This window comes from Poecilia formosa, unplaced genomic scaffold (assembly GCF_000485575.1).
Source record: "Poecilia formosa unplaced genomic scaffold, Poecilia_formosa-5.1.2 Scaffold221, whole genome shotgun sequence".
In the NCBI taxonomy this organism is placed as follows: domain Eukaryota; kingdom Metazoa; phylum Chordata; class Actinopteri; order Cyprinodontiformes; family Poeciliidae; genus Poecilia; species Poecilia formosa.
Genome location: NW_006800160.1, coordinates 464,282 through 490,016, shown reverse-complemented (window position 1 = coordinate 490,016; position 25,735 = coordinate 464,282). Strand labels below are relative to the sequence as shown.

Here is a 25,735-nt window from a genome sequence, read left to right as displayed (position 1 = left end):
AGCGCAAACATCTCAGTTTACTTGAAGTAAGACGAAACAAGTAACTTTTCTATTTTTTGTCTTCTTTAAATTCAAAAGAATGCCCATAATTCTGTCCTTTTAGATACAGCATTATGAAAAATACACATGTAGAAATCTTAAAGCGACATCTCAGGACAGAACAGCCAGGAAGTTGAAGTTTGGACACAAGAGATCTTTCAAATGGACGCAACCAAAACCCTCAAAGAACAAAGTTGATCTCAGATCCACATAAAACCAGTCAGCAGATCTGAAGAGGTGCAAGATATAAACCTAAGTCAGTTACGGCAGTTCTGTCAGGATCAAGTCTTAACATTTAAAAGATATAATAGTAAATACTACTTTGCTATATGTAAACTCTTGAAATTGCCAGAATGATCAAAAGTTCTCTCAAATAATTCTCAAATCAATTTGTAAATTGACATATTTTTGACCTAAAACAGGAGATGGATGAATTTGATTTAAAGTCTGTCTGTGAGTCTATTTCAGATATTTATAAGGCGTAAATATCTTATAATATGTTATTTTCAACTGTACATAACAATGGCAGGTAAAGCTGCTTTAAAGGTAAAGCAGCTGAAGTATCCTGGGAAGTTGGTCTCCTGCCCGGCTCTCTTCACAGCCTGACATCTGGTGTTATTAATGTGTGTATTACTGCTTTCCTTTCATCCAGCCAGTGGGCTATATAAAGGCTGAATCTTTTCATTCAAAAAGGCATACATGAATGCTTTCTCTGAGAGCAGAGATGATTTGGTTAGCACTCCCCTCCCAGTGATTACTGACTGAAGGTCTTAGTCTAGCCTGCTTCTTATTTACCGCTACATTAGTGGGGAGGCGCCGCGTGTTCCCGCGCACGCGGCTGACGGAAAACACCGCAGCACGCCTCCAAATCAGTGTGAAATTACATCAGCCCCATACTTTGAACTACATGTAAATGAAACTTGTCACGGGCACTGTTGGAAATGTCACCTGTCACCTCCATGTTTACCTCTTCGCTAGACTGCTGGCAGGGTTTAACAAATGTACATACACATCCGTTTGACTGGAGTGTTGCTCACCTGAATGTGAACGCAGCGAACAGCGCGAGCCGCCGAACACTTTGATGAAAGCTCTGATGTTAGAGGGGAGAGTTACTGTGTTTTGTTTTTATTTTTCAGATTTTGCTTTTCTGAGTTATGCGTTAAACTTGTTCTCTTACAAATAAGAAGTTTAATGTCAGTTAGTATTTTCGCGGCAGTTCACGTTTCTCTCGTCTGATCAGTCACATTAGCTGGGTTTCCATTGCAAATGTGTGCAAATCTAAAGTTGAAAAAACAATTTCACAACTGCTGTTTTTCGATTAAATATAAAAGGAAATTAAAATCACACATGAATAAGCTTCTTCATCAAGAAGAAATCATGATGGCGATGGATGCAATCACTTAGATGAGATGTATTCATAATTCAGCATGGCGCTAGTTAGCGGTATCCTCAACCGCCTCAAGCTACAGAACGCAATGAAGATGTCGGTGCTAGACCTGTCACAAGAATCAATAAATCAATTAATCGCATGATAAATTAAAACAAGTTTGATGATTTTAATTGTATGATTTATCGTTTTCTACCAAGAACTGGATGACAAACGTCTTCAGTTTGGTGCTTGGGACTCAAACAGCTGTTTTTGTTTTTTTTTTGAAGGACAGTTTTGTTTACAAACAATTCATAATTCATTTTATTTGTTTTCTCTGTTGCTTACTTTGCTTATTTAAAATGTCTTCCAGTTCCAGTATTGAATGTTCATTAGAATTTAAAGTTTATTCATCTTTGAGAATGTGCTCTTGCATCATTATGCCTTTACCTTTATATTGCTTGAAAATTGTCTCAAAGCAACAATATTATCGTTTATCGCAATAACTTCTGGGACAATTTATCATCCAGCAAAATTTGTTATCGTGACCGGCCTAGTTGGTGCCCGACTCAGAAAAGTAAAGCCAGAAAACATACACAAGACTAATATGCTAGTCTTATGAATTTAAGACTTTTTACAGCCTTAATTTTAGATAAATGAATTTAAGACTATTTAAAGATGCGGGATACCCTGAATTCATTCAACTCCACTAGATTTCAGCTTATTATTTCTTTTATATTACATTCAGTCAGACTGGTTCAGCTAGAAAGTGAAAGCACCGGGTGTTATGTTTTAGTCTCATATGCAACACATTTAGTTGCTCACTTGTTAATGTTCTGGAGCTACAGCGGACATCACCGCATTAGAACAGCTGCAGCTGGAGAAAAATCCTTCACTCAACAGATATGTATGTCTGAGCGTGTGTGTGTGTGTGTTTGTGTGCGTGTGTGTCTCCATCCTCATTGAAGAGAATTCAAGGCTACTGTAACCGTTAGGAAACAATCAATACTGTTATCAGTCTGCTTTCCACTCTCGCTCTATCACATACACACTCTCCCATACACTCAGGAATAAAGGTCCCCGATCAATAATCCTATGGCGCTAAGAGAAAGCTTCCACAGCAGTTTAAAGCCTTATTGCACACGCTTGGTCACACAAAAACACACTGACAGCACACTCAACAGCAGAACTGCGAGGCACATATCGAGTGTTTAAAACCCATTTGTAGCGCCTGACTCAATTAGAAAACATTATACAAAACATCGGAGCGTTTGGGACTCTTAGGACTACCAGAGGTACAAGTTAGAGTCTCTAACTTAATCCTTGCATCTTTAATAAGACAAATTTGAGGGTTTTTCTATTTTTCTTTTTGCTTTTTTGTCACTCATCAGTGTTACAGAACACCAAACAAATCTTAAAACCAGACAGATATAACCTGAGTAAAAGCTTTAGCTGAATTATGTTTTCAATAATTAACGCTATCAGAACCGTCCTGGGTCCCTATGAAACAGTAATTAACCTATTGACTGGTTGTGTCTTCTTTGGTTGTTTTTTGTTTTGTTTTGGGGTTTTTTGGTATTTGATTAATAACGATTGGAACATTAATCAATATATTTTATGTATTTTTGATGATTATTCTTGATTTATATAATGGTATTTGACAAAATGTAATGTTTATTGCTTGTTTCATAACTGGTTACTGTATTACGTTTTTATCTTACGATGAAAAGCCCTTTGAACTGCCTTGTTGCTGACTCATTATCATTAGCTGCATAGTTGTTTACATTCAGACACAAAGAGGAGATTTTGAGAACAGTTTGTTTAAGGTCATACCACAGTATGTTATTTGGATCCAGTCTTGGACTAGGCCACTTCAAACCTTTCTTTTGGTATATGTTTTGAGTCATTCAGTTCAAGAATGTCTGGTGTGCGTTGCATCATCAGTCGGCTGCAGAATCCAAATGCACTTCAGGTTAATGTTTGAAAGTATAGATTTTTATTCATTTAAATAAGATATTGTCACATGGACATCACCATGTGACAATACAAGGAGGGGAAGAGGTTTTGTGTTGTTTCCTTCAGTGGCTCTTGATGCAGCACCCCCACAGGCGAGGAGGGGAACAGATTTTTCAAACTATTAGATTTTTTTGACACAGCGCTGTGTGAAAGCGCTGTGTCAAAAGCGCTTTCACACGCTTTTGACACAGCGTGTGTCAAAAGCGTGTGAAAGCGCCACACCTGGTGGTGTGGTGCACCACACCACCAGGTGTGGTGCATTTTCACACCTGGTGAAAATGCACCAGGTGTGGTGCATTTTCACCACACCTGGTGAAAATGCAACAAACATTGCTTGATAGTCTACTGGACTATCAGGTGTGAAAACACCCTTAGTCTAATATTAAAATTTCCCTGACTGTCTGAACATTTAATTCACCTCTTTACATTTCACTTCTGTTTACAGAGACGACGCATGAAGCAGAAGCAATTGAAGTGTCCCATCTGTTTCTGGTTCACAAAGCCCTGTCCTGCGACATGCTGCTCTTTTGCTATTTAAGCTGCAGAACGCATCCAGGAACTCATCTAACTAGAACAAATACAGCCATGATAAGGTGCCGTAATCAGCCAGTCATTGTCTTTCTCTCTCTTCCTCATCTCCTTCCCTTCACCTTCAGTGCAAATCGAGTCCAACACCTTCCCTCGGAAGTTTTTGACGCCACGAAGCGTCCAGAAACACTTGTGGCCATGAAAGTAAACTATGTTTCAATTCCCCTCGTCTTCCTCCGCCGTTTGTCCTTCCATCTCCCTCTTAGTGCCATATGCTCCGAGCTCCAGCTCAGGCTCATTTACAGTGATGCACACACACACACACACGCACACGCACACACACACAAAGATATGTCCTATCAAAGCATAAGAACAGCTGGCTTTCTCGATATGGATGGTTGCTCGCCTGTCAACGAGTCTCACGCAGCACACACACACAGACACACACACCCGCATACAGGAGCATCATCATCAAAACCTGCATCTCCTGCTGCTTCAAGAGGGGAAGAAAGAAAAAAGAAAGAGAGAGAGAAAGAGATGCAGAGATGGATAGACAATACGTGGGGGTGGGGGGTGTGAGTCTAAAAAAATGCAAACATGCGCTCAGGACTTGTGACATCAGAAGCAGACTGACAGTATGTGTCACTGTTAACCAGCTAAAGCAGATGCTCATGAATAATTGAAGGGGTTAAATTAGGAGGAGTCTGTTCCTGCACCATGAAAATGTCTGTATTACTGTGTTTTTTTTAAGTCTTTAATTTGAATTTATAATTGGGTGTCAAATGATAAACAGATTATAAATTAGCACTAAGATGTGAATGTGAATGACATATTTGTAAACTTGCTAATAATTTGTTTACATCCAGGCAAAGTGGATCTTGGTTGGTTGTTTAAGGTGCTTGATCATGGAGTTCTGCGTTCCTTTACTGAACGCTGGGTAACGCTTCCAAAAGATCCATGAAACAAAAATCAAATCTGAAGAGAAACAGACTGTTTTATTTTTGTTGTTGAGTGGCAACGTTTGGTTGAAGGAAAAAAAAGGATTCCATTGCGGTTTTGCTAAAAAAAAAGAGCGCCAAAACTCTCTATTGAAACACAAGTTTTTTCAAAGTTGCCGTGTTTCCATGAAGACAATTTATTTTTGAAATGTCAAATTGTGCAATAGAGTTTGCATGTTCTCCCTGTGCATGCGTGGGTTTTCTCTGGGTACCCTGGTTTCCTCCCACAGTCCAAAAACATGCCTGTCAGGTTAATTGGCCTCTCCAAATTGCCCCTAGGTGTGAGTGTGTGTATTCATGGTTGTGTGTCTCTGTGTTGCCCTGCGACAGACTGGCAACCTGTCCAGGGTGACCCCGCCTCTCACCCGGAACGTTAGCTGGAGATAGACACCAGTACCCCTCCCGACCCCACTAAAGGACAAGGGTGTAAAGAAAATGGATGGATGGAAATTGTGCAACTTCATGGTCAATGGAAACACAGCTAATAGAAATCAACTATTTCTAACTCTTCTAAGCCAACTCAGTACTGACGGTGGTTAGACAGTTGGATTCGATCTATTTTACATGGCACCGCTTTTCAGCGTGTTCAAGTGTAAAACCACTTAGACAAGCTGCTGAAGCAAACAATCCACACACACAGCCTCAATAGTAAACACGGCTTCATAGGGCTTTGAGTTGTGAAGCGACGCTCACAACTCCATATTGCACAGTCTGGTTGGCCAAAGATAGCAAATTATTTTTGAAGCTACAGGTTGTATGCAAAAGGTTTTTGTCATTGCCCTTAAAGAGAAGTCTCAAAGTCTGCAAATACACATATAATGTATATATATTGCATGTTGTAAAGAGAGCCTTGAGATCAGCTGGGGATAGCATTACTGAAGGATGGTCAGGAAAGTAGCTGAGGGGGAGGCATATTTGGTGAGTACTGAGAGAATTATTGCCTTCCCACTGGAAGTAATGTTTCTAGACTTGGAGCATTCGAGCCACATTTGAACGGTTATGGAGTTGGACTGCAGAGCAGTAGTAGTGTAAATCCAGAGTGAAGGGGCTTTAAATTTCGTCCTCATTTCAGAGCACAGACTGTACCTGTCATCAGACCTCTGCCTGAAGTATTCTGGTATATGGGGAGTTTAGCTTGCTCTGAGGTCTGTTTTAGCAGGAATAGTTTCACCTTAACAGCACTCACTAGGCATTACGGTGCAGCGTCAACTTCTCAATTAAAAATGACTGATTTGCTACGAAGGCGAGGACATGTTGACAAAAAAGCGAAGGGCATAATCCAGAAAAACTGTAACAAAATTTAAAAAAATCATGATGCCACTTTGTGTCATCCTTTTTGTTAAGGAAACCTGGTTGACCCTCTTAATTCAAGAGAAAACTCGGACTTTTAAGAAAATGGCCGCCAGTATCAGAGATGACTGATTTTAATGTTGATCTTCTACGATAGCTGTTTGTAATTTCAGTACTGAAAATAACACTTGCCTAATTAGTTTTAAAAATATACTCTTCTAAAGTAGAGTTGATCAAGTATCTCCAGATTATTTTTCTTCTGCTGCTTGTTCACTTGCACCTGCCCAATGCGTCTCACTTATGGCTTCAGGCATGAAAAGACTAAACACATTTTTGAATTGGCTCTTAAGTCACCTAATTTATAGTAGTCTGTCCCAGAAACACTGGCTTGCTTCCCTACCATCTATCTGTAGAAAACCTTTCAGGTCTCGCATAAATTTGTTTCACTTGGCCTGTCAAATATTTTAAGGATGTACAATGAGATTTGTCAAGTCTGAAAGGATCTCTTTGGAAATGACCTGTTGTTTTTTTTTCCAATGTTGCATGTGCAACTAAAGAAATGGGAAAACCTTATCCTTGTGCAACAGGTTGCCAAGAGCAAAAGATTCCAAAGACCCAGTATAGGGTTCTAGGCATGGAAGTTATCGATTTTTGAATTAATCTAAAGTTGATTGATCTTATCGGTCAATGAGCAGCCATTTTCTTAAAAGTCAGAGTTTTCTCTTGAATCAAGAGGATCAACCGGCTTTCCTTAACATAAAGGGCAACACAAATTGGCATCATGATTTTTTTTTGATTATGTTATGCCCTTCGCTTTTCTGTCAACACATCCTCGCCTTCTTAGCAAATCAGTCATTTTTAATTGAGAAGTTGACGCTGCACCATAATGCAGAGTGACTGCTATTAAGGTGAAACTTCAGCAGCTTGTCAAGTGTTTATATTTCAAAACAGAACCACATAAAAATCATTTTATATCCCACTCCAGACTCTGTTAGAATCGTTTGTTTTTCCTGTTTTAGTATGGCCCCGCCACCTTTGTTTCTGTATATATTGGCCATCCTTAAGCCAAACTACAACACTAAAAGACGGTCTAAGCTAACGTTATTGGTCAATCAATTGAAACTCATTTTAATCTAAAGAACAATTAGATTAGATAGTTCTAAATGAAGCTAACAGAAAAGTAGACAGACAAAATTAGAAAGCTAATCAACGATCAATCATCAGTCTCAAAGCTGTCCTGTAAATTCATTAAAGCCCATCCAGGAACCACAGGTTGCTTAGTGAATGCCCTGTAACGTGCTCTGTTGAAGCTTCTGGGTGATTGGCAACATGTCAATTCAGTCAGGGGCTTCAGTTTTGTTCTGTCCTACTATTTTACTGACAGATTATTTATAGTATACTAAAAAATAAATCCTAAATATTAAAACTAGCAGACCAGAGAGCCCGCTGATTTTACTTTGTTCTTCAAAGTAAAAGTTTTTCATTTGCTTTTTCAGTAAAAAAAAAAAAAAAAAAAAGATGATTTGACTCAGTCTATAGACTCTTTTAAAGTCAATGCACCAACTGTAACCAACTCTGAATTCTTACCTCTCCTGTGTGGCTGAGGTTCAGTTTTGGCAGTTTGTTCTTCACGTTTCCAGACGTTCCTCCAAAAGATTGGCTGCTGCTAAACCCCTCTGTTGCCACCGGAGGGGGCTTAAGCTGCGGGGAGTCACTCGGCGCCTGGTCCTGGCCGTCCATTGGGCGAACGTACGCAGTGGGCTTCTGCTGAACAGCGATCGGCTTCCCCGACAGGCAGCCGGGTGGGAAAGTGGGCGTGGTCAGTCCAGACGTGGGGGTGGTCAGACCGGGCGTGGGAGTTGTCAGAACCGAGGTGGAAGCCAGTGGGGAGGAGGACAAAGAAAGGTGAGAACTTGTTTCGTTTTCGAACGGGGAGGTTTTGAAAGATCCACCATTTTCCACGCTGGAGGAAGACTTAAAGTGGCAACCGTCTACAGTGGAGGACCGAAAGTTGCCTCCATCTGTAAGAGAAAGAAGAAAAAGAAACCACCTGAGAACAATAAACCCTACCAACAGCTCATTGTCAGAGATCAGTAAGATCAGTACAGCCAATCAAATTGAAAAGAATTAAGATGTTTTGAGGTTTCAAAATCAACCTTATTATCTGGTTATGTAATAAATGCTAATTTTAATCATTTTTACCAAGAAGGTCTGAATCATTGGAACCCTTCAAAATTTTACTACAATCATTTAATCAGCCTTCGTGACTCAGGCAAGGATAAAAAAACAACAAATTATGAATTTTGATATAAAATGTTTTGTATTTTACACCTATAATCAGACACATCTGTAAAAGCTTTCCTTGATTTGAGAAAAGCAACCCTAAGAGTTAATTAATAAAACAACAAAACCTCTTGATTTGGGTTGAAATGATTTCATCAAGTTCAAAAGATAACGTTGGTTTCACAAGAAGAAGACTGGACAAGATTGTAGCAATATTTTTAGAGAAACTAAACACTACATTTTTTTAAACAAATACAAAAAGGTTTTATAAATGTAACGTTTGCTTTTAAGAATACGTAATCGCTGTAGAACATTTCTGTTCAGGTTTCAATACTTCGTATGTTGCGATTTCCATTTGTTGAATTCTATGGTAAAAATGGCCTTTCTGTGTTTTCCAGGTATTTCAGATTTTGAACTACATTTGATTAAGTGTATCAAAAAATTCAAAACATGAAGCAGACCTTTAGTTTAGGGGAGTTTTCACACCTGATAGTCGGTCAGACTACAACATTGGTTACTTTTTCAGCTGATGCTAAAACCAAACCAGTTTTGAAAAACCTGTTCCCCTCCTGGCCTGTGGTGGCGCTGCACCAAGAAGAAGACACCAAGCGCAACTTTCTCCTTCACAAAATGTAAACAAAAACGGCGTGACGTCAAATTTTAACAGTTGTAGGATTTCTCTGTAGTCGTTGGTAAAAGGCCGTGAACAATTAGCTTTAGACTCACATGTTTGTTTAGGTTGTATTTACCCAGTATGCCCTCTGGTTTAGTCTGCCTCCTGCGTTTGGAGCGGTCTCTGGTTTGCTTTGTACATTTTAACCGAACAGAAACTTATGTTTTTAGAGAGAGTCGACTTTTTTGGTCCGCTTGCACATTCACATCTCCCTAAACAAACCAAACTTTCTAGGTAAATGAACTATGAAGCGGACCAGACAGAGCTGGTGTGATCCACCCTTAGAATCCACAGGAAGCTCCGATCCGACTTTAATTTTGTTAATGGCCACAGGCTTTGAAACTGTTCCGGTCTGCTTGTCCGCAAGACCCAAGAGCCTCGTGTTCATGAACGTACCGAGGTATGTCGACACGCTAAAGGACTCACATGCCAATGGCAACAATATAGCAGACCTGAATTATTATGATGTTTAGTATGGAAAGATTTTATGCAGTAAGGTACACATATACAGTATCTTTCAATGTTTATATCTTTACAACACTGATAAAAGCCAACAGTCCATTAATTTCTGCAGTATAAAACCATCCGACATTAAATGTGCATATACAACATAAAACTAAAAGACTCTTGAATGCAACAGAATCAGAGTAGCAATTCCTTTTGAGGCACGTTGCATCACATTTACCTGGTAGGGAATGGCTTTTGGACGAATGCCTTCTGGAAGAGGACGAGGAAGAGGATGAAGACGAGGAAGAAGGGCTTGATTCCTCTTTCAGACCCAGTTCATCTTTGAGAGAGCTGAACAGCTCCTCGTGCCTTTGCAGCTGCTGTTCCTCTAAAAGAGCCATTTTGCCCCGGCTGGCCGCGGCGGCCGCAGGGACCTGCCCCTGTCCGTTCTGCCCCGGCGCCCCTGACCCTACAACCAGGCCCGTCGCTTGGCCTCCCTTCGACCATTCCATGGAGCTCCTCGACTTCTTCGCGTTCTGGTGTGGGGCCGCCGCCGCGTTCGATAACGACGTGACGACGGCAGGCGGCTGCATGGAGGCCGACGACAGCGCGCCGCTTCCCGTCCTCTTTTCCCCGCTTCCCTCTGCTCCTCCTCCTCCACCGGCTGCTGCTCCTCTCAAGGCCTCGTTGAACAGCTGAGACTCTGTGGCTGATCTGTCGGTGGTGGAGGAGCCCGCCGCTTGCTGCTGGTTGTTGCTCGCGGCGCTGCCTTTGGGGATTCCCACCAAGTGGCTCTGGTTGGAGTGGCTGGTTAGCAGGTCTTTCATTTCTTCGTAGGAGCCCAGGGTGTTCTGGACTCGGTTGGCCAACGCATCGCCCTTATTAGTCTGACAGGGAAGGAAAAAAAAGGAAGAAGGAAAAAGGACAGAGGGAGGGAGAAGAAAAAGGACATTAATTAAGTCTTCCATTTCTCCTTTTTACCAGACTTGATGAACAGCCCTCTTTACTCATCTGGAAAGGAATAGTGAGAGATAGATAGGGTGACCACTGACCGGCCTTCCGGAGGAGATGATTAATTAAATAATGCCACCTTTAAGAGGCCCCATCCCGGGCTGAAGCTGTGAAATTAATGGGGTAGGAGTCATTATTACCCTGACCCCACATTCTCAGCCAGTCACTGTTTGGAGGACAGTCCTGCCTTTACTTATATGTCATCCTATAGCAGCCTACCTGCAATCAGAAATGCTGAGAGGTGCCCAAGAATAGCCTAACAGCTCATTTAGTGTCAGTGACAGATTCCCTAAAGAAAGAAAAAAAAATCAGCACTAGTGGCAGCAGTTCTTCTTGGGCCAAAGAAAGAGGAAAATAAAGTCCCACAACTGGTAACTGTGTGCAAAAACTGTATTGTATGGTTTGCATTTTTTTTTTAAGTTGGAACGTCTAATTACTATGCCAAGACTTGGCGATTACCATACCACACGGCATAAATAAGATGTCACGCAGAAGACTGCTTCTGTTAACCACGAGCCACTTTTGAGGAAACCAAGATCCATTTCTAAAGTTTATTGGTAGAGAACTGTTGTAAGTAATCACCAAGTCTCCATGATAAGGAAAGAAAACAGCTTCTCCACCTCACCATCACAATGTGGAGTTTGGTTCACTTTACTGGGATCTGTGAGCTTCAGCCAAATGAAACTAGGATCAGTTATTGTAACGTTTACTGTTATTGAGGGAACATTTTTTTTTATCATTATAGGAATTATGACACAAAATAGCACCAATAAACTTTAATAGTTGATGTATACAACCATAAAAAATGATAGGTTGATATGTTTGACTTTTTTTTTTTCAGTGTTGGGCCCATGAAAGCATACTGATTTTATTTGGTATTTTTTAGCATGTCCTATATTTGGCATTTCAGGAATACCATATAAAGAAGATGGGTGCCCACATGTGGCAGGGTATGACAATGTTTTTACTAATATGACTATACTTTAAACGTGCAGTAGCATGTATTTTCCAGACACACATTACATACCACACAACCTTGTGATCACATTGTGCCATTTTATAGCACAACCAAGTAACTGTCACCTTTAGTTGTTATAAAAATGCTTTATTTATCAAATACAACACCTTGAAATTGGGCCTCTGTCTCTTTAAGAAGCTCGTGCTCTTTCTGAAACTCTGCCTTCAGGAAGTTATTACAACATGACTCCTCTATTAACCCTTTAACAAAGTTTTAACCATAGCTCTGAAGTGCTATGCGTCTTGATCGTTTTCTTTCTTTCGTTGATTTGCTAATATCAAGTGTTTGCTGATTGCTGCTGGCTAGTCTGAGTGGGGAGTGATGGGCAGAACTGCTCTGTGAGGTGGAAACTTGGAAACTGAAATTCCAAGGAGGAGCTACATCCTCAGAGGCGGAGCTAGGTCCACACAGGCGTTTGGACAGCTGAATGGTTGCCATAGAGCTTAAAGGATTTCTCATACATGCCTGATTGATTTTACATAACACTGCTCCCTTAATGTATTTGAACAAGTTTTCTGGAAATTAAAAAGTAAGGTTGAAGCAACCTTACTTTTAACACATCTTTACCAGAGGAAGCAATAAATACGTGACAAGTTTTCAGCCTGAACAACGAGCCGTAAAGCCGACACCATTCATCAGCCGGATCTGAATTATGCAAGACCTACAGCAAACCGACGCACGGCTGACATTTCATCGTGAATTACAGACAAACGTGGAACAATGGGACCAGTGAGCAAGATCAATGCGAAATGCCGTCCAGTAATTTTATTGCACATCTGATTAGCAATCTGGTCAATAGAATTTCTCAGTCAGAAGGCCGAGGCTGCTGACGGCCCAATTACCACGGCGCTAACAGGGACGCGGCGTGTTGAGTCGGAGCAAAGCTGGTAAGAAGTAAAATCGTATTTATTTGGAGAATTAAAGGGAGGAGAAAGCCGTAAGAAGATTAATACATTTAAAGATGAATTTAAATCATCTGTTTAGATCTCTGAGGCGAGAGAAGAAGGGACAATTAAAGACTGATATGTCGATGGTTGTTCTTCCTCGAGGTGAGCGTTTGAGCGTGCGGTTTTGTTGTTCCAATGCAAACGGCTTCAGTCAATAACCAAATAATAGAGTAATAACATGCAATGATCCATGGAGAGGGCTCATTGCTGAGGAGGGAATTCTAAGTGTGTGTGTGTGTGTGTGTGTTACAGCAAACACTTCACAACATTACGAATGATCATAACACCATGGCACTATTGGCTGTAATAGAGGGCCATTTAAGCTGCGTTTCATGGTGATCACAAGTTTCTGTTTTCACCAAGCAATTGTTCTGACATGAGTTTTATGAGCCAGGTGGAGCTGAAATAACAAAGTGTTCTGGTTTTAACATGCCTCGGCGGAAAACGAGCGGATCTGCACGGAGCGACAGCGAGAGAGAGGGAGAAAACCATGGTAACGACGCTTGCACCGCACCGTTAGCCCGCGTGTTTGGCAGGCCTTTTTTTGTATTTGTTCTGTTTGTAAAAATGAGACGTTTTGCACATTAGCACATAACTGAGGATAATGAGGACGTCTGTAATAGTTTGATAATGGTAATGGTTTGGTGAACAGCCAAAGTAATGGACGTATTGGACTTTGTCGTGATGGTACCGTGAGATGGGGGGGAGGGAGTGTAATCATGCGCATTTGGATTTATTTTGTTTACACCATGGTGACCAATCTTCACCAATACTGGCAGATTAGTTTGTAAAAGCAATTTAGTCTTGAACTGACCATGCCACTTTCTTAAAAAAAACTGTAAATACACTCAGTGGAAAGAAAACAAATCAAGAACCAAGTAAGGTTATTAGATTAAACTACAACTAACAAAATAGCTAAATCTGAAACTGAGAAAACATCTTCGCTAACTGAGAAAAAATAAAATAAAGGCAATTAATGGGGGAAAACTACGACTAACAAATTTTCACTTTTCTTGGCTCTGACTGGTGACCTACAAGGTCCAAACTCAAAAATGACCTGAGGGAAGTTGACCTTCTTGCCCTCTTCACGTTGAATGGAAATGGTGTCAAATGTTTGTGCAGCAACAAAACTGTTTGTGCTGTTATAATCTTTCAAATTTTACAAAAGAAAAAAGTTTCCAGAGGTCACCAGAGATTAGCACCGAGCCCAAAATCTGGTTTGTGCAGCTAAACTTTTTAAAGCACAGTTGATTGATGCCAAATTTGCTTGATTTTGTAAGTGTGTGTGAGGGTGGAGAAGGGGGTTGTTTTGACCTTTGATGACCTCTGGAAATATTCAGTAATATCTTTAAAGTGACAGAGGCACAAATGAAGATTTTTGCTGCATAAACCTGTGACACTTGATTTGAAGAAGAAACTTGAACTGGCACTGACCACAACACTCTTCAGTTTGGAAGTTGTTACTGTGAGACGACAACCAAAAACTGTCAGTATTTGTGAGATTTTTGAAAGCGACGTCGCAGAAGCTAAACAATACTGTAAGTTGCTTAAAAGGAAATTGTAATTTCTGAATGTTGTACAGAGAGTAGCGTGCTCACACACTGTCGACCCATTTTATCTGTTTGCTTTTCAACCTCAGCCAGCCATTAAAGGCGCTGGATTTGGAAGTGTAGGAAGTCTTTTGGGAATCTCAGAGTTATTTTCTGTCTTCTCTAGGTCAGCACTCATAGACAACAGTTCAGTTTTGCTAGTCCTACCAACAGTGCTAACACTAAAGCTAGTAAAACAGCGCTTCATTCATTGTGACATCACCTCTACTCCTAATAAAGTAATCAATAGTGGAAAAAATATTTACTATTTAATATTTTTATAGTGTAGCTTGGACAGATAAATTGCAAATGGCAAAAACTCAGATCAGCAGGTCAATAATTATTTTTATTTTTATTTTTTACCTGAAACATAAAGGCCATAAATATCCTTCTAAAAATGGTACAACAAGATAGAAGGAGTGAAATATCACCAAACAGATTTCAAAATAACTAATCAAGAAGGCGGAACGCCGACAAACATCATTAATCTGTCCCATCAAGTCTTTCCTTTGCATCGTTTCGCCTCTAATAAAACAAGAAAACCTCCAAACGCGCAAATAAACGAAAGAAAGAAAACTATCAAGACGCATTTACGGACGATGCACATCAGAACCGACGGGAAAGCATTCAAATAACCCTAACAGAAGTCGCTGCTGTGCGCACACACTCGCACAAACACTACACACCGTGGAGAGCCCAAGTTAGCTGTGAATAAATTAGCCCATCTCGTCTCCATCTCAGGCTCATGAATAAAAGATCTGGTGGCTGAAGAGGAACAGAAAACACATTTACAGAGAGGTAAAATGGAAAACAGAGGAGAGGGAGAGGATGAATACCTATGTATGACTTCGGTGTGTGTGCGTGTGTGTTTAAGAGTGTGTGAATAGATCATCCCAAATAGCTGCTAACAGCATAACGCTCCTTAACAGGATTAGAAGAGGGATTAGCTAATAGCTGACAGAGAGAATGAACGTTGGAAGAGAGAGGAGAAGAAAAAGACAGATGTGACGGACACATGATTAAAAAAACCCAAACCACCAAAAAATAAAATCAGAAAGCAGAGGTCATTCGGGCTCCACAAATCCAATATCCGACAGCTAAAACGAGCTGATATGAAAGAGGAGCTCGGACTTAAATGCAGAGCGGGGGGGGGAAGAAAATTGCTCGGGAACAGGCTTTGGCAAAAAACCAGCGAATTGATCAAACAAAGTGAGCATAAAAAAAAATAAAAATAAAAAATGAAATTTCTGTGTGGTGTGGTAAATAAATCAGTAGAAGAAAATAGCGAGCAGCGAGGTATAAACTGGAGAAATGTGCGGACATTTCTTCAAACGGTTGAAAAAGAGCAGGCGTATTAAACGAGTAAACAAGTTGTCCCCTATGAATGATGCAGTGACCCGTTCCCTTTTATCAGAATTATTGTCTTTTCAATTAAAGCTTCCCTGTTCAGCTAATGACTGTAATTAATGAGGAACCTAAAAACCTCTATGCAGCAGCGTATTACCAGGGAACTGCCTCTTCACTGAATAATAAGGCTTCCCGCAAATTAGATCTAATACCAAAATTCAGGGCTTTGGTATTTAGGCTTAGTGTTACTAAGAGCTAAAAGTTACCATGTTATAAATCCAATCCCCCCCTGGTAATTACAGTATTTTTCCAATCTGAATTGTAAGTATCTTTTGACATCAGTAATGTTGTTAAAAAGGACTATGATGTATCTGTTATTCACATCCACATGGTTAGATTAGTTATTTCTTCATGCCAGAAAAAGACGGATTGGTCCACCATTAGCAGCAGATTTGGTTGAGATAAAAATAAATAAAATCTTTTAGTCAGAAAACCTATTAAAAAGTCCATAAATGAACTAGGAGAAGTAGGAAAATGGTGGCGGCTACCTCTTCCTCACTGTCACTGGATAAGAGTTAAAAATCTTGATGTACAAAACCCGACCGTGTTTCCATTTGAAGTATCGGATCAGAAAACATGGAAACATCAAAACAACTTCCACAAATTTTGTAAAAAAACAAAAAAGTTTTTACAATAGCTTGAAGTGGTCAGTGTTAAATGGAGCTAAATGGTGCATTTATAAAACTAACTAAAGCTGAAATTATAGATGTAATATCCTTTATTTTCATGTTCATAAATTTATTTATTAGCCTTTTGAACTGATGTGAAATTGATTCTCCCCCTCACACAAGCAGTTTACGTCATTCATTTGGAGTCTGCACCCAAAAAGTAACCAAGAAAAAACTAAAACTACAACAATAACTAATAAAAAAGTAAACTGACACTAAATATTTAACTTTTAAAAACTGTAAAACACATACTAGGAGCTACTTAAAACTAACTGAATTAGACAAACAGTCACAACAAAACTAAACTACAATGAAAAACCTAAAACTATCATAACCCCGTTTCCAACATAGCGAACAGGACGCAGCATCGCCAACGCTGGCTGCCATGACAGAACAATTACATCTTGACCCAGAAATTTCCCTCCATTTCTCTGAATCGTGCGATCCATGCCAGTTTTCTACTTCTACTTCTTGTTTAGTACAGCCGTGCGTGACGTCAACATCTGAAATCACACAATTACGCCTGAATGATTCGCTCCAAACCAGTAGATGGGAACCCCACCATTTGTATTTATTTATTTATTTTTTTTGGCAACATTTTTAAAGTTAGCTCAAAATTAGCATAACAACTGAATGGAAACGTAGCCTACCTGTGTACAAATGACTGGAATTCATTTTATTTGCAGACGTTAGCATGCAGCAGTGGTACCTCACACCGACCAGGCCACACACACACAACCCTCCTCTCTCTCCTCGTACACACTGATCTTGACCTTACGTCTTCACTGTTAATTGGCTTAGAAACGATTACTAGGAGTGTGGAGGCCCCTAGAATTGGATTCATTATCAGAAGAGCAACCTCTCATTTGCTTCTACTGACCCCCGAACCCCGAGGAGCATCTTGGTAAGAAACCCTCTTATCCTCTGTGTTTGGACACAGCAGGTTAGCGCAAATGCTGTCAAGACTCAAAGCTGCTCTGGTCTAACCAAGTGTTGAAGTGCCTGGTGGAAGCTAATGAGAGTTAACAAGCCAAAATCAATTTTACACAGAGGGACCGCACAGTGCCCGAGGACTTCATGCATGTCTGGTTTACATTTTCTTAAAGAAAGGGAAGAGGGGGAAAAAAGGTATGTGAAAATAATAAATATACAACTGTGTGTACAATTGTTTCAGATTTTAGCCTCAGGGAAAAGGAGGATGAGAAAACAGTCACGTTATCTACTTTCCCATCCACCAAATTACTTTAAACAATACAGAAGACTCGCATTATTGTTTGTCACCCATAATAAGTTCTTTCGAATGATAATTTACATCATGCAGAGCAGCTTTATATTAGCCTAAATCACAGAGCCGCGTTCTTGGAGGAGACTAGCCTATCCTAATTGATTAAGGTGTTGTAAACTTGGTCTCTTTCCCCTAAATTCAATTCTAGAGTCAGGTATGTTCAGCTCTTCTCCAGCAGAGATAAATCAGCAGCATAAACCTGTCTCTCTGACAGCAATAAGAGAGCACCACATGTGGGAAAAGCAGCTCTCTCTGTCATACAGCTAAGAAAGGCTGGAGACATGGATGAGGAAGACTTATGGCGGTTAGCTTGTAGCCCGTCTTAGCTTCAGGCTCCCTTTCATTCTTTAAATTTAAACAGATACACACTAATTCTTCAAATGTACAGAATTTGAAGAATTCAAATTCTTCAAATTCTTCAAATTTGTGTTCAGAACACGTTTTACTTTTGAAATTTCATTTAGGCGACTGTTATTTAAAACAAATTACCATTATAATGTAATGTGTAGCTACCCATGTGGCTGAGACTAGCAAGTCAGTGTACAGATACCGTTAGCTCAACTCAGTGGAAGCAAAACAACCCAAAATTCTCCCAAACCTGAATGATGAGTTTCATTTGGAGTCAGAGAGCCAATCTGGGAATGAAGCTAAACCCAGGTTGAACGCCACACCCAAGATGTTGTGATGCTAGCTGTTGCTAGCTACAAGCTACAAGCCAAGCTACATAAAAACATAAACACATTTTAAGTGTTTATTTTGTGTTTAAACTCTAAGGCAACATGCTAACTAATACAGTTGTGTGTGTCTGTGATTTAATGACAAGTCAGAACTGATTAAGGTTTCTTCCTGCTTTCTTTTACTTTATATGTGAAGCAAGTGTGCCGACCATTGAACTAATACTTTGTTCAGGCTAATTTTGGTTCGGTCTCCTTCAGTCAACACCCCTATCAATCGCAGTGAGTTTGGTTCCCTTAACATAAGTTCAGATGACCTACAGCTCTGGAAAAAATGAAGAGCCTTTGCACTGAACCCTATTGAAAACCTCCTGGTTATTCAACCAAATATTGATTTCTGAACTCTGAGTTAAAACATTAGTATAGTTGTTTCTAAATTAATATGAACTTGTTTGCATTATTTCAGGTCTGAAAGCACTGCATCTTTTTTGTTATTTTGACCATTTCTCATTTTCTGCTAATAAATACACATTTTTTGCTTTGAATTTTGGAGACATGCTGTCAGTACTTCATAGAATAAAAGAACAATGTTCATTTTACTGAAACATATAACTATAAAAAGTAAAATCAGAGAAACTGGTCATTTGAAGTGGTCTTCTAATTTTTTCCAGAGCTGTATAGTAAGATTTTCATTTGGAAAAGAAGAAAAATATGCAATTATTTTAAAAAAAACATATCAGTTAGAAACACAAAACAAACAAAACATTTTCTATTTCAAAAGTTTAACATTTTTGACTTTTGAAACTCTGAAATCTCCCATTTTTTTCCAAAAAACTTTGAGTTTGTGTGTAAATTTACTAATTTTTTCCTTTCTTTTTATAACAACCCTAATGCATCATTATATTTAACCCTCTAGCACCAAATGCATAATTTTTTTATGCTATCGTTTCTCTAACGAAATATTTCGTCAAAAATATGCTGAATTGCTGTTGTAAGAATATGCGTATAAATCAGTAATATACTCTTTAGCATTTTAAGTATCACACAATGTTGTCACAAAATAGATGCTTTTGGTCATGATGATTAAATGAGTGCTTAAACTTGTGCCAGCTTATAGTTTTTTCGTTTATTTATTTATTTTTTGCTCTTACTTTATAAGGTTCTCCAAAGAGGTTAAATCCGGTTGAGAACAAGTCTTCATCTTGCTGAACCTCCTGGTTCCTCCTCTCCCACTCTCTCCTCTTCAGTGCGCTGCGCTCCGACTCAAGATGGCTGCAAAGATATAAAAACAGAAGCTTGTTAGCATGAGCCTTTCTGTCACAGCATTTATGGGTAAACGTAGAAACAACGGGGTTGCTGATGTTTGAGGCGCCGGTTGACAAAATCTTCAAATTCCACTCAAACACGGCAACGAGAGACGATAACGAGACTAAAGGTCAGGCCCGGCAGGAGGTCCAAAGTATCCTGAAAGTAAAAACTTGAATAATAATCTTCGATAAACAGCTCATTGTGGTGAAAAAATGAGTGAAACGTGGCCGGTCCACCTGGCAGTGGCGCCTCCATCACTGCCGGTTAAAGCTAGTCACGAGTCCTGCAGAGCCATTTGACCTGTGATTAAATGCCAGCTGGGCTTTAATCAGACAGAAAAAAGTTTCATGTCAGTAGGTGTTGGAGGGGATTTTTTAATTAATGTGAAAGGGGCTTTTTCTGAAAGGTTTTTTCGGGAGGAATTTAATCGAAAATGCTTTTAAGGGAGTCTAGACGTATTTTATTTCCATCTGCCAACCACCAGAAGACTGTTCACATCCCCGCAGCTTCGTTCCATATCTCAGCTGGTATTTTTACCTCCAAGAATGGATTAAGCAAATGAGAACTTTTAGAGGAGTTGATAGTTGTCAAGGTTTCCCCCAGAAAACTTGCTAAGCCCGGTGGTTGGGACGCCATGGCAGTCATTCATCCAGCGGCCCGTCGTGTTTTTGAGTTAAAAAATGTTTAAAGTTGACAGAAAATTTTTAAATGTCACTTGATAATGTGTTATTAAAAGATTGGAAGATTAACACCTGAACACCAATTATAAAATCTTAAAAAAATAACAAGCAATGCTTTTTGTAGTAAAGCCTGGTGGCCCGCCAGGCTTATAATGCACAGGGGGAACCCTGGTAGTGAAAATGTGCCATAATACGTTCTACTTTTTAAAACGAAAAAAGGAGACGTTTACAACCACTAAAAAACTGTATGAAGTTAAATCAAAAAATTTTAAGGTCAGGTAGAATTACCAAAATTATTTCCATTTGCTAAATATCACAATGATGAGAGAAAAATATGTTTGAGATTTATTTATTAATGCCTTCAAAATCGGAATAAATTTCCTCAGTGTTTGGTAGCGCTGGCTTTGAACTGAAAGACTCGGGTCAAACGTTTTGGGTTTCCTTCCAGAAGCTTCTCACAGTGGTTTGCTGGAGTTCTGGCCCATTCCTCCTGACAGAACCAGTGGAACTGAGTCAGGGTTCACTCACACACGCCGTCTCCATCAGACTGATAACAAGGCTTTGTGATGCCAAAACACTGGCTTGGTTGTCCTTAAGCCACTTTGTAACAACTTTCACTGCAAAAACACGAAACCTGGTAAAACTTTGTGTGTTTTTGGTCTAGTTTCTTGTGCAAACATCGTAGTACATTTGAAATAAGACAAAAATAAACCTGCAAGTAACTTTTCACCAAGATGTAGGAGACTGGTTTAAGTAAATAATTGCTTAATACTGACTTTACGAAGTTCTAGTTCTACTTCACAGTTGGGATGGTGGTGCCAGGCTTACAGGTATCACATTTTTTCTCCCAAATGTAATGATGGTCATTATTTCCAAACAGTCTCACTTTAGTTTCATCGGACCACAGGACAGGTCTAATCCAAGGAAGGCTGTTTATTAGGATCTGTGTTTTCTGTGTAGTTAGTTTTTAGGTTTTTCTGTGTTAGTCCAGTTTCCCCTGTGAATCTGTCTTCCCTGTTTGCTCCCAGCTGTATCCAGTTCCCTGATTACCTTCCCTGTGTATTTAACCCCACCTGTTGTCTTTGTCTGTGTCGGATCCTCGTCGTGTTCTATGTCGTCAGTCTGTTCCCTGTGCCGTCTCTGTTTGGACTTATCATTAAAATTCATTATTTTCATCATCATCCTGGGCCTGCCTGCGTCTCATCTCACCTCACCAAAAACCTGAATCATGACACTGTTCTTTTGGAGTAATGGCTTCCTCCTCGCTGGGCGGCGTTTCAGTCCATGTCAGCACCAGCTGCTTTATCACTTTCAGCAGAATCTTCTAAAAAGTCTTCGGCTTTAGTTCTTGGGTCGATTGACACATTTGGACATTTCAATCACAGCTATGCTTGTGTATAATTGTTTGAGCAGATGGATGTGGCTCCTTTATACATCTGGAAATTGTTCCGAATGATCGTATTGTATCGTATCGTATTGTATCGTATCGTATCATATTGTGAGTTTAAATAAATCCACAGGTGTGTGTCTGCTTAAATGTATCAGTTAAAATATCAGAAGATTCCTAAGAAATGACCCCATAATCTGGGTTTTCCCTCATTGTTTAGATAGATAGTAATGATTCTGTATGTAAACTATTGCTTTTGAAGACACTAATGAATACATCTCTGATCTGTCATCTGTCATTATTGTGGTGTTTAGCAAATAAAAAGAATTTAGGTGATTCTAGCTGAGCTAAAACAAGAGAAGTTTGGTTTAATTTCACTTCAGACAGTGAGAATAATAAGTAGATGTGTGTCTTTATATTCGGTGTATGTGAATTACTGGTTTCAGCTGCAAGTAGTTCAGGAGGTTAAAGGTCACCCTACTGATGCAGCGTCTAATTAATTTAACTTTTGTCATTCACATGCAAATATTTACATGCTAAATGAGTTAGAACCAAAGTAAAACCACCTCAGGACATAAACATGGTTGTCGGGTACTCCACCTGGTTGTTGCTCTCCAAAAGTCACACTTCAAGTCGTTTTCTAAAAAAAAACAGATTTTTCTGTTCCAAAACAGAATGAACTGGTGTTATTTAAGCACCGGTGGGGGTCTTGCACTAAAAACAGGCTTTTGTGTTTGTCACACACAAAGCACGCGACAAAAGGCTTAGCAGGGAATTCAGGGCGATCCGTGTCTTATCAATGTCCAATCTGATTTTGGTAAAATTAATTTCCCAAGAACATTAGGCAGTGTTTTCACTCATTGTGAGCAAAGAGACAGAATTAATTACATGGATATGAATTGGAACAATTTATAATGTTAAAAGAGGCACTTAGAAATGAACAGAAGTCAGAGCGACAAGACGGTGCAGCAGCATTCACATGACAATTGCTTTCGGGACACAAAATACCCGTGGTGAAACACGGTGGAGGCAGCATCATGCTGTGAGTATGCAAGTCAGAGGTGATGGTCGACGAAAAACACATGTGGATTCTGAAAGAAAAGCCGCTCTGGTCCGTTGTTACAGCTAGTTCTGGGAATAATCATTTAGCTTGTTTTAATTTATCATGTGATTAATTGTTTTATCGCTTATTGCAACAGCCCTAAATGAATAAAAGCAAATTTGAAAACAGGATTAAATGCAGTTCCTACGTGCAGTTTAAATCACACTTCTTTAAGTAAACGGTGGCCTGAAGAAAACTATTTTAAATGGGAATGTTTTATAAAGAACAATATTAGTGTTTGTGCCGCTATGAAATGCAGTCACAACCACACAGTTACCTAAAGAGGAAGAAATAAATAGTATTCTATCATCATTTTTATCAATATCATAACAATACCACAAAATATTGCGATAAAATTCAAAGGCCATACGGCCAACTCCTACTCCCAGCTTCCTGTTTAAATTTGCTTTGAATTGTCACAGATTTCTACATTACACTCAGCAGTTCACCATTGTGTGTCTCTTGCGATGAAAAACTCACAGACACGCACACACACACACAACTAAAAGACATATGAAAGCAGTAAATGTAATAACTACTGGAACCATAGGAGACTGGCCTGCAGGGAACAGAGAGGGTGGTGAAACTTTCCTTACATAACCATGTATTTTTAGCAAAAACGCTCCTTCTGCCGCACAACCAAACATTCAGTCTCCACCGAGAAATTCATACACCGTCAACAAGGTGAACTCCCCCCTAGGAAAAAAAATAAGGCGCGGGAGTGTGTGACAACACGAGGCGGCGACCCGCTGACCCGGGAAAGGGGCCTCCTGTTTTATCACATCCACCGCTGGGAGACAAGACGGGCCGCCTAATTAGGGATCGGCGCAATTAAAAGAGATTTTCTCTTTTCCACTACAAGACCTCGCCTTCAACATTTAATCTATCAGCAAGATGTGCGTGGGAGGGAGGAAGAGCGAAGCAACGAGAGGAAATAGAGAGAGGGAGGAAGAAAAAAAAACATAGAGTACCCAAGGGAGGGAAAAAGACCCAGTTTCAGGGCAGCAGACAGTTTCTTTAAAAGGAAAGAAAAATAACAGAATGATGAAAGACGGAGAAGAAAGGTGGGGAGAGGGGAGGTGGAACGCGAAGAGGGAAGGAGTTGAAAAGGACGAGCAAGCGGAGGGAATTCCAGACGAAGTGATTGACGGGCCGAGGTGTGTGTGTGTGCGGGTTTACGCGCCGGGAACGTGGATGGGATCGTTTTACTTGCGCTGGCTTGGCTGGTTGACATGTGCGTTATCTGTCAATGCAGAAAGATTAACTGACAGCGCTGTCACTACTACAAACACGCTCGCATACAGTACACACACAGCACACATGCGCACACACGCACACACACACACGCACACACCTATCTCCGCAGAGCTGCGGTCCCGTGTGATGGATCACCGCCTCTGTATCCGTCTGTTGCATGCTAAACTTTCACATGGAAGAAATCAGGTCGCATGAGGTAATTAACACATCCAAGATTTATATCGCAGCATGCAGCAGGAGCAGAGAATGCACCTTTGTGCTACATTCGCAGGTTAGCTAGCTAGCTTAGACTGTTTCTCTAATCTGACCTAGTAAACTATAGCATTTGCTATTTCAAGAGCCTGTGGGGAAAAACAGTTTTTATTTAGGTAGTTATTTAACCTTTATTTATCCCCATGAGGCAGTTAAAAACTATTTGTCATCTACAACTTTTTTTTGTGTTAAATTTTGTCTAATTAAAAAGATAGTATAACTATTACAGACAGAGTAAAGGAGGTCGAGAAACTTTGACAAAATGCAATTATTCATCTCTGTCCTACGACACAAATTATTGATTTTTTTTTGGTTATTTAATCATCAAAGATAACTATTGAAATTTCAGAGTCGGGAACAGTTTCTGAAATCTGACGCTACTCCATTTTATTTACGTTATTTACATCAAGAGGGAAGCTGTGCTCAGAGGTTTTCGTGTTATTTCCTTCAGTGGTTCTCAGTGTAGCGCCACCACAGGTGAGGAGGGGGAACACATTATTCACAGGGTTTAGTTCGCAAACAACTGAAAATGTAACAAACGTTGCTGTTTTGGTCCCAATCGAACCGAGTCTACCAGACTAGTTTTCGTTATCCACCATAGTCAATAACGTCACTTTAATAGAATTGCTTTGATGGTGTTGTTGCAGTTTTGAATTCCATGTTTTGATTACAGTGAAGCCACATTTCTCCAGATTGAAATGAAGAAGGAAAGAAAGATTTGATGGGACTACCGATAAACTGGATGGGATTGGTAGGGATTATTAGCAGGAGTGATATCAGCGGCAGGCAAACTGTCAATGTTGATATTTTCTATGAATGAAAATGTAGTGATGGCAGCTTTTTTTCCTACCACTCAGCTTTCCTTCTCTGTGTGTGTGTGTGTGTGTGTGTGTGTGTGTGTGTCCTGGAGTAATGCTGATAGTCAGAGTAAGCTCTGGGAATTTAATCTCAGCGGAGCTATGCTGTGCTCCCCTGATAACTAAATGCACACAGCCACACACGCACACGCAGGCCGGCGTCTCTCACTGAGCCTCGTCTTCCTTTCATTTATTTCCACTGCACAGAAAGGCGGCACAGCACACTCGCTTTGTTGGTAGTGCCCCTAAGCAAGGCACTAATCCTTTCAGTTAGCAGATCGTGGTTAATGGGCGACTGTCCAGCTAAAATGAGGATTACGTTCCTTGATTAATTAAAACTGCTACTACAGGGGGATATCGGGAGTAAAAGACACTACTGCGGCTGTAAGAAGGATTGGAATACATTTCATGCTGAGTAAAGTTAGCATAATTGCTACTAAGCTGAGCATTTAGGTTTCCGCAGCGCCTTGAATGATTTCACATTTTGTCACAAACTTCAGTGTATCTTGTGGGTTTTATGTAATACACCAAAACTTCCAACTCTTTCTATTAAAAGAATCTCCAAATTATTTACAGAAATCTAAAATATTTGAAAGGAAATGCAGTTTGGGAAGCTAGCTGCATTGCTACTTGACTCACTACTGGCTGGTGTT

At 40.0% G+C, this 25,735-nt stretch overlaps 1 protein-coding gene across 3 annotated transcripts in view; it reads right to left on the bottom strand.

Annotated features, from left to right (window-relative positions):
* The window catches only part of aff2 (AF4/FMR2 family, member 2), a 167,044-nt gene that overhangs the window by 85,174 nt on the left and 56,135 nt on the right, over window positions 1–25,735 (bottom strand). For all 3 annotated transcript variants that reach the window (XM_016679805.1, XM_016679803.1, XM_016679804.1), the window contains exons 2-4: window positions 19,391–19,511; window positions 9,879–10,527; window positions 7,825–8,258 (exon numbers count right to left, since the gene is read on the bottom strand). In XM_016679805.1, the coding sequence (XP_016535291.1) occupies window positions 7,825–8,258; window positions 9,879–10,527; window positions 19,391–19,511 (1,204 nt within the window). The remainder of the gene's footprint in view (window positions 1–7,824; window positions 8,259–9,878; window positions 10,528–19,390; window positions 19,512–25,735) is intronic.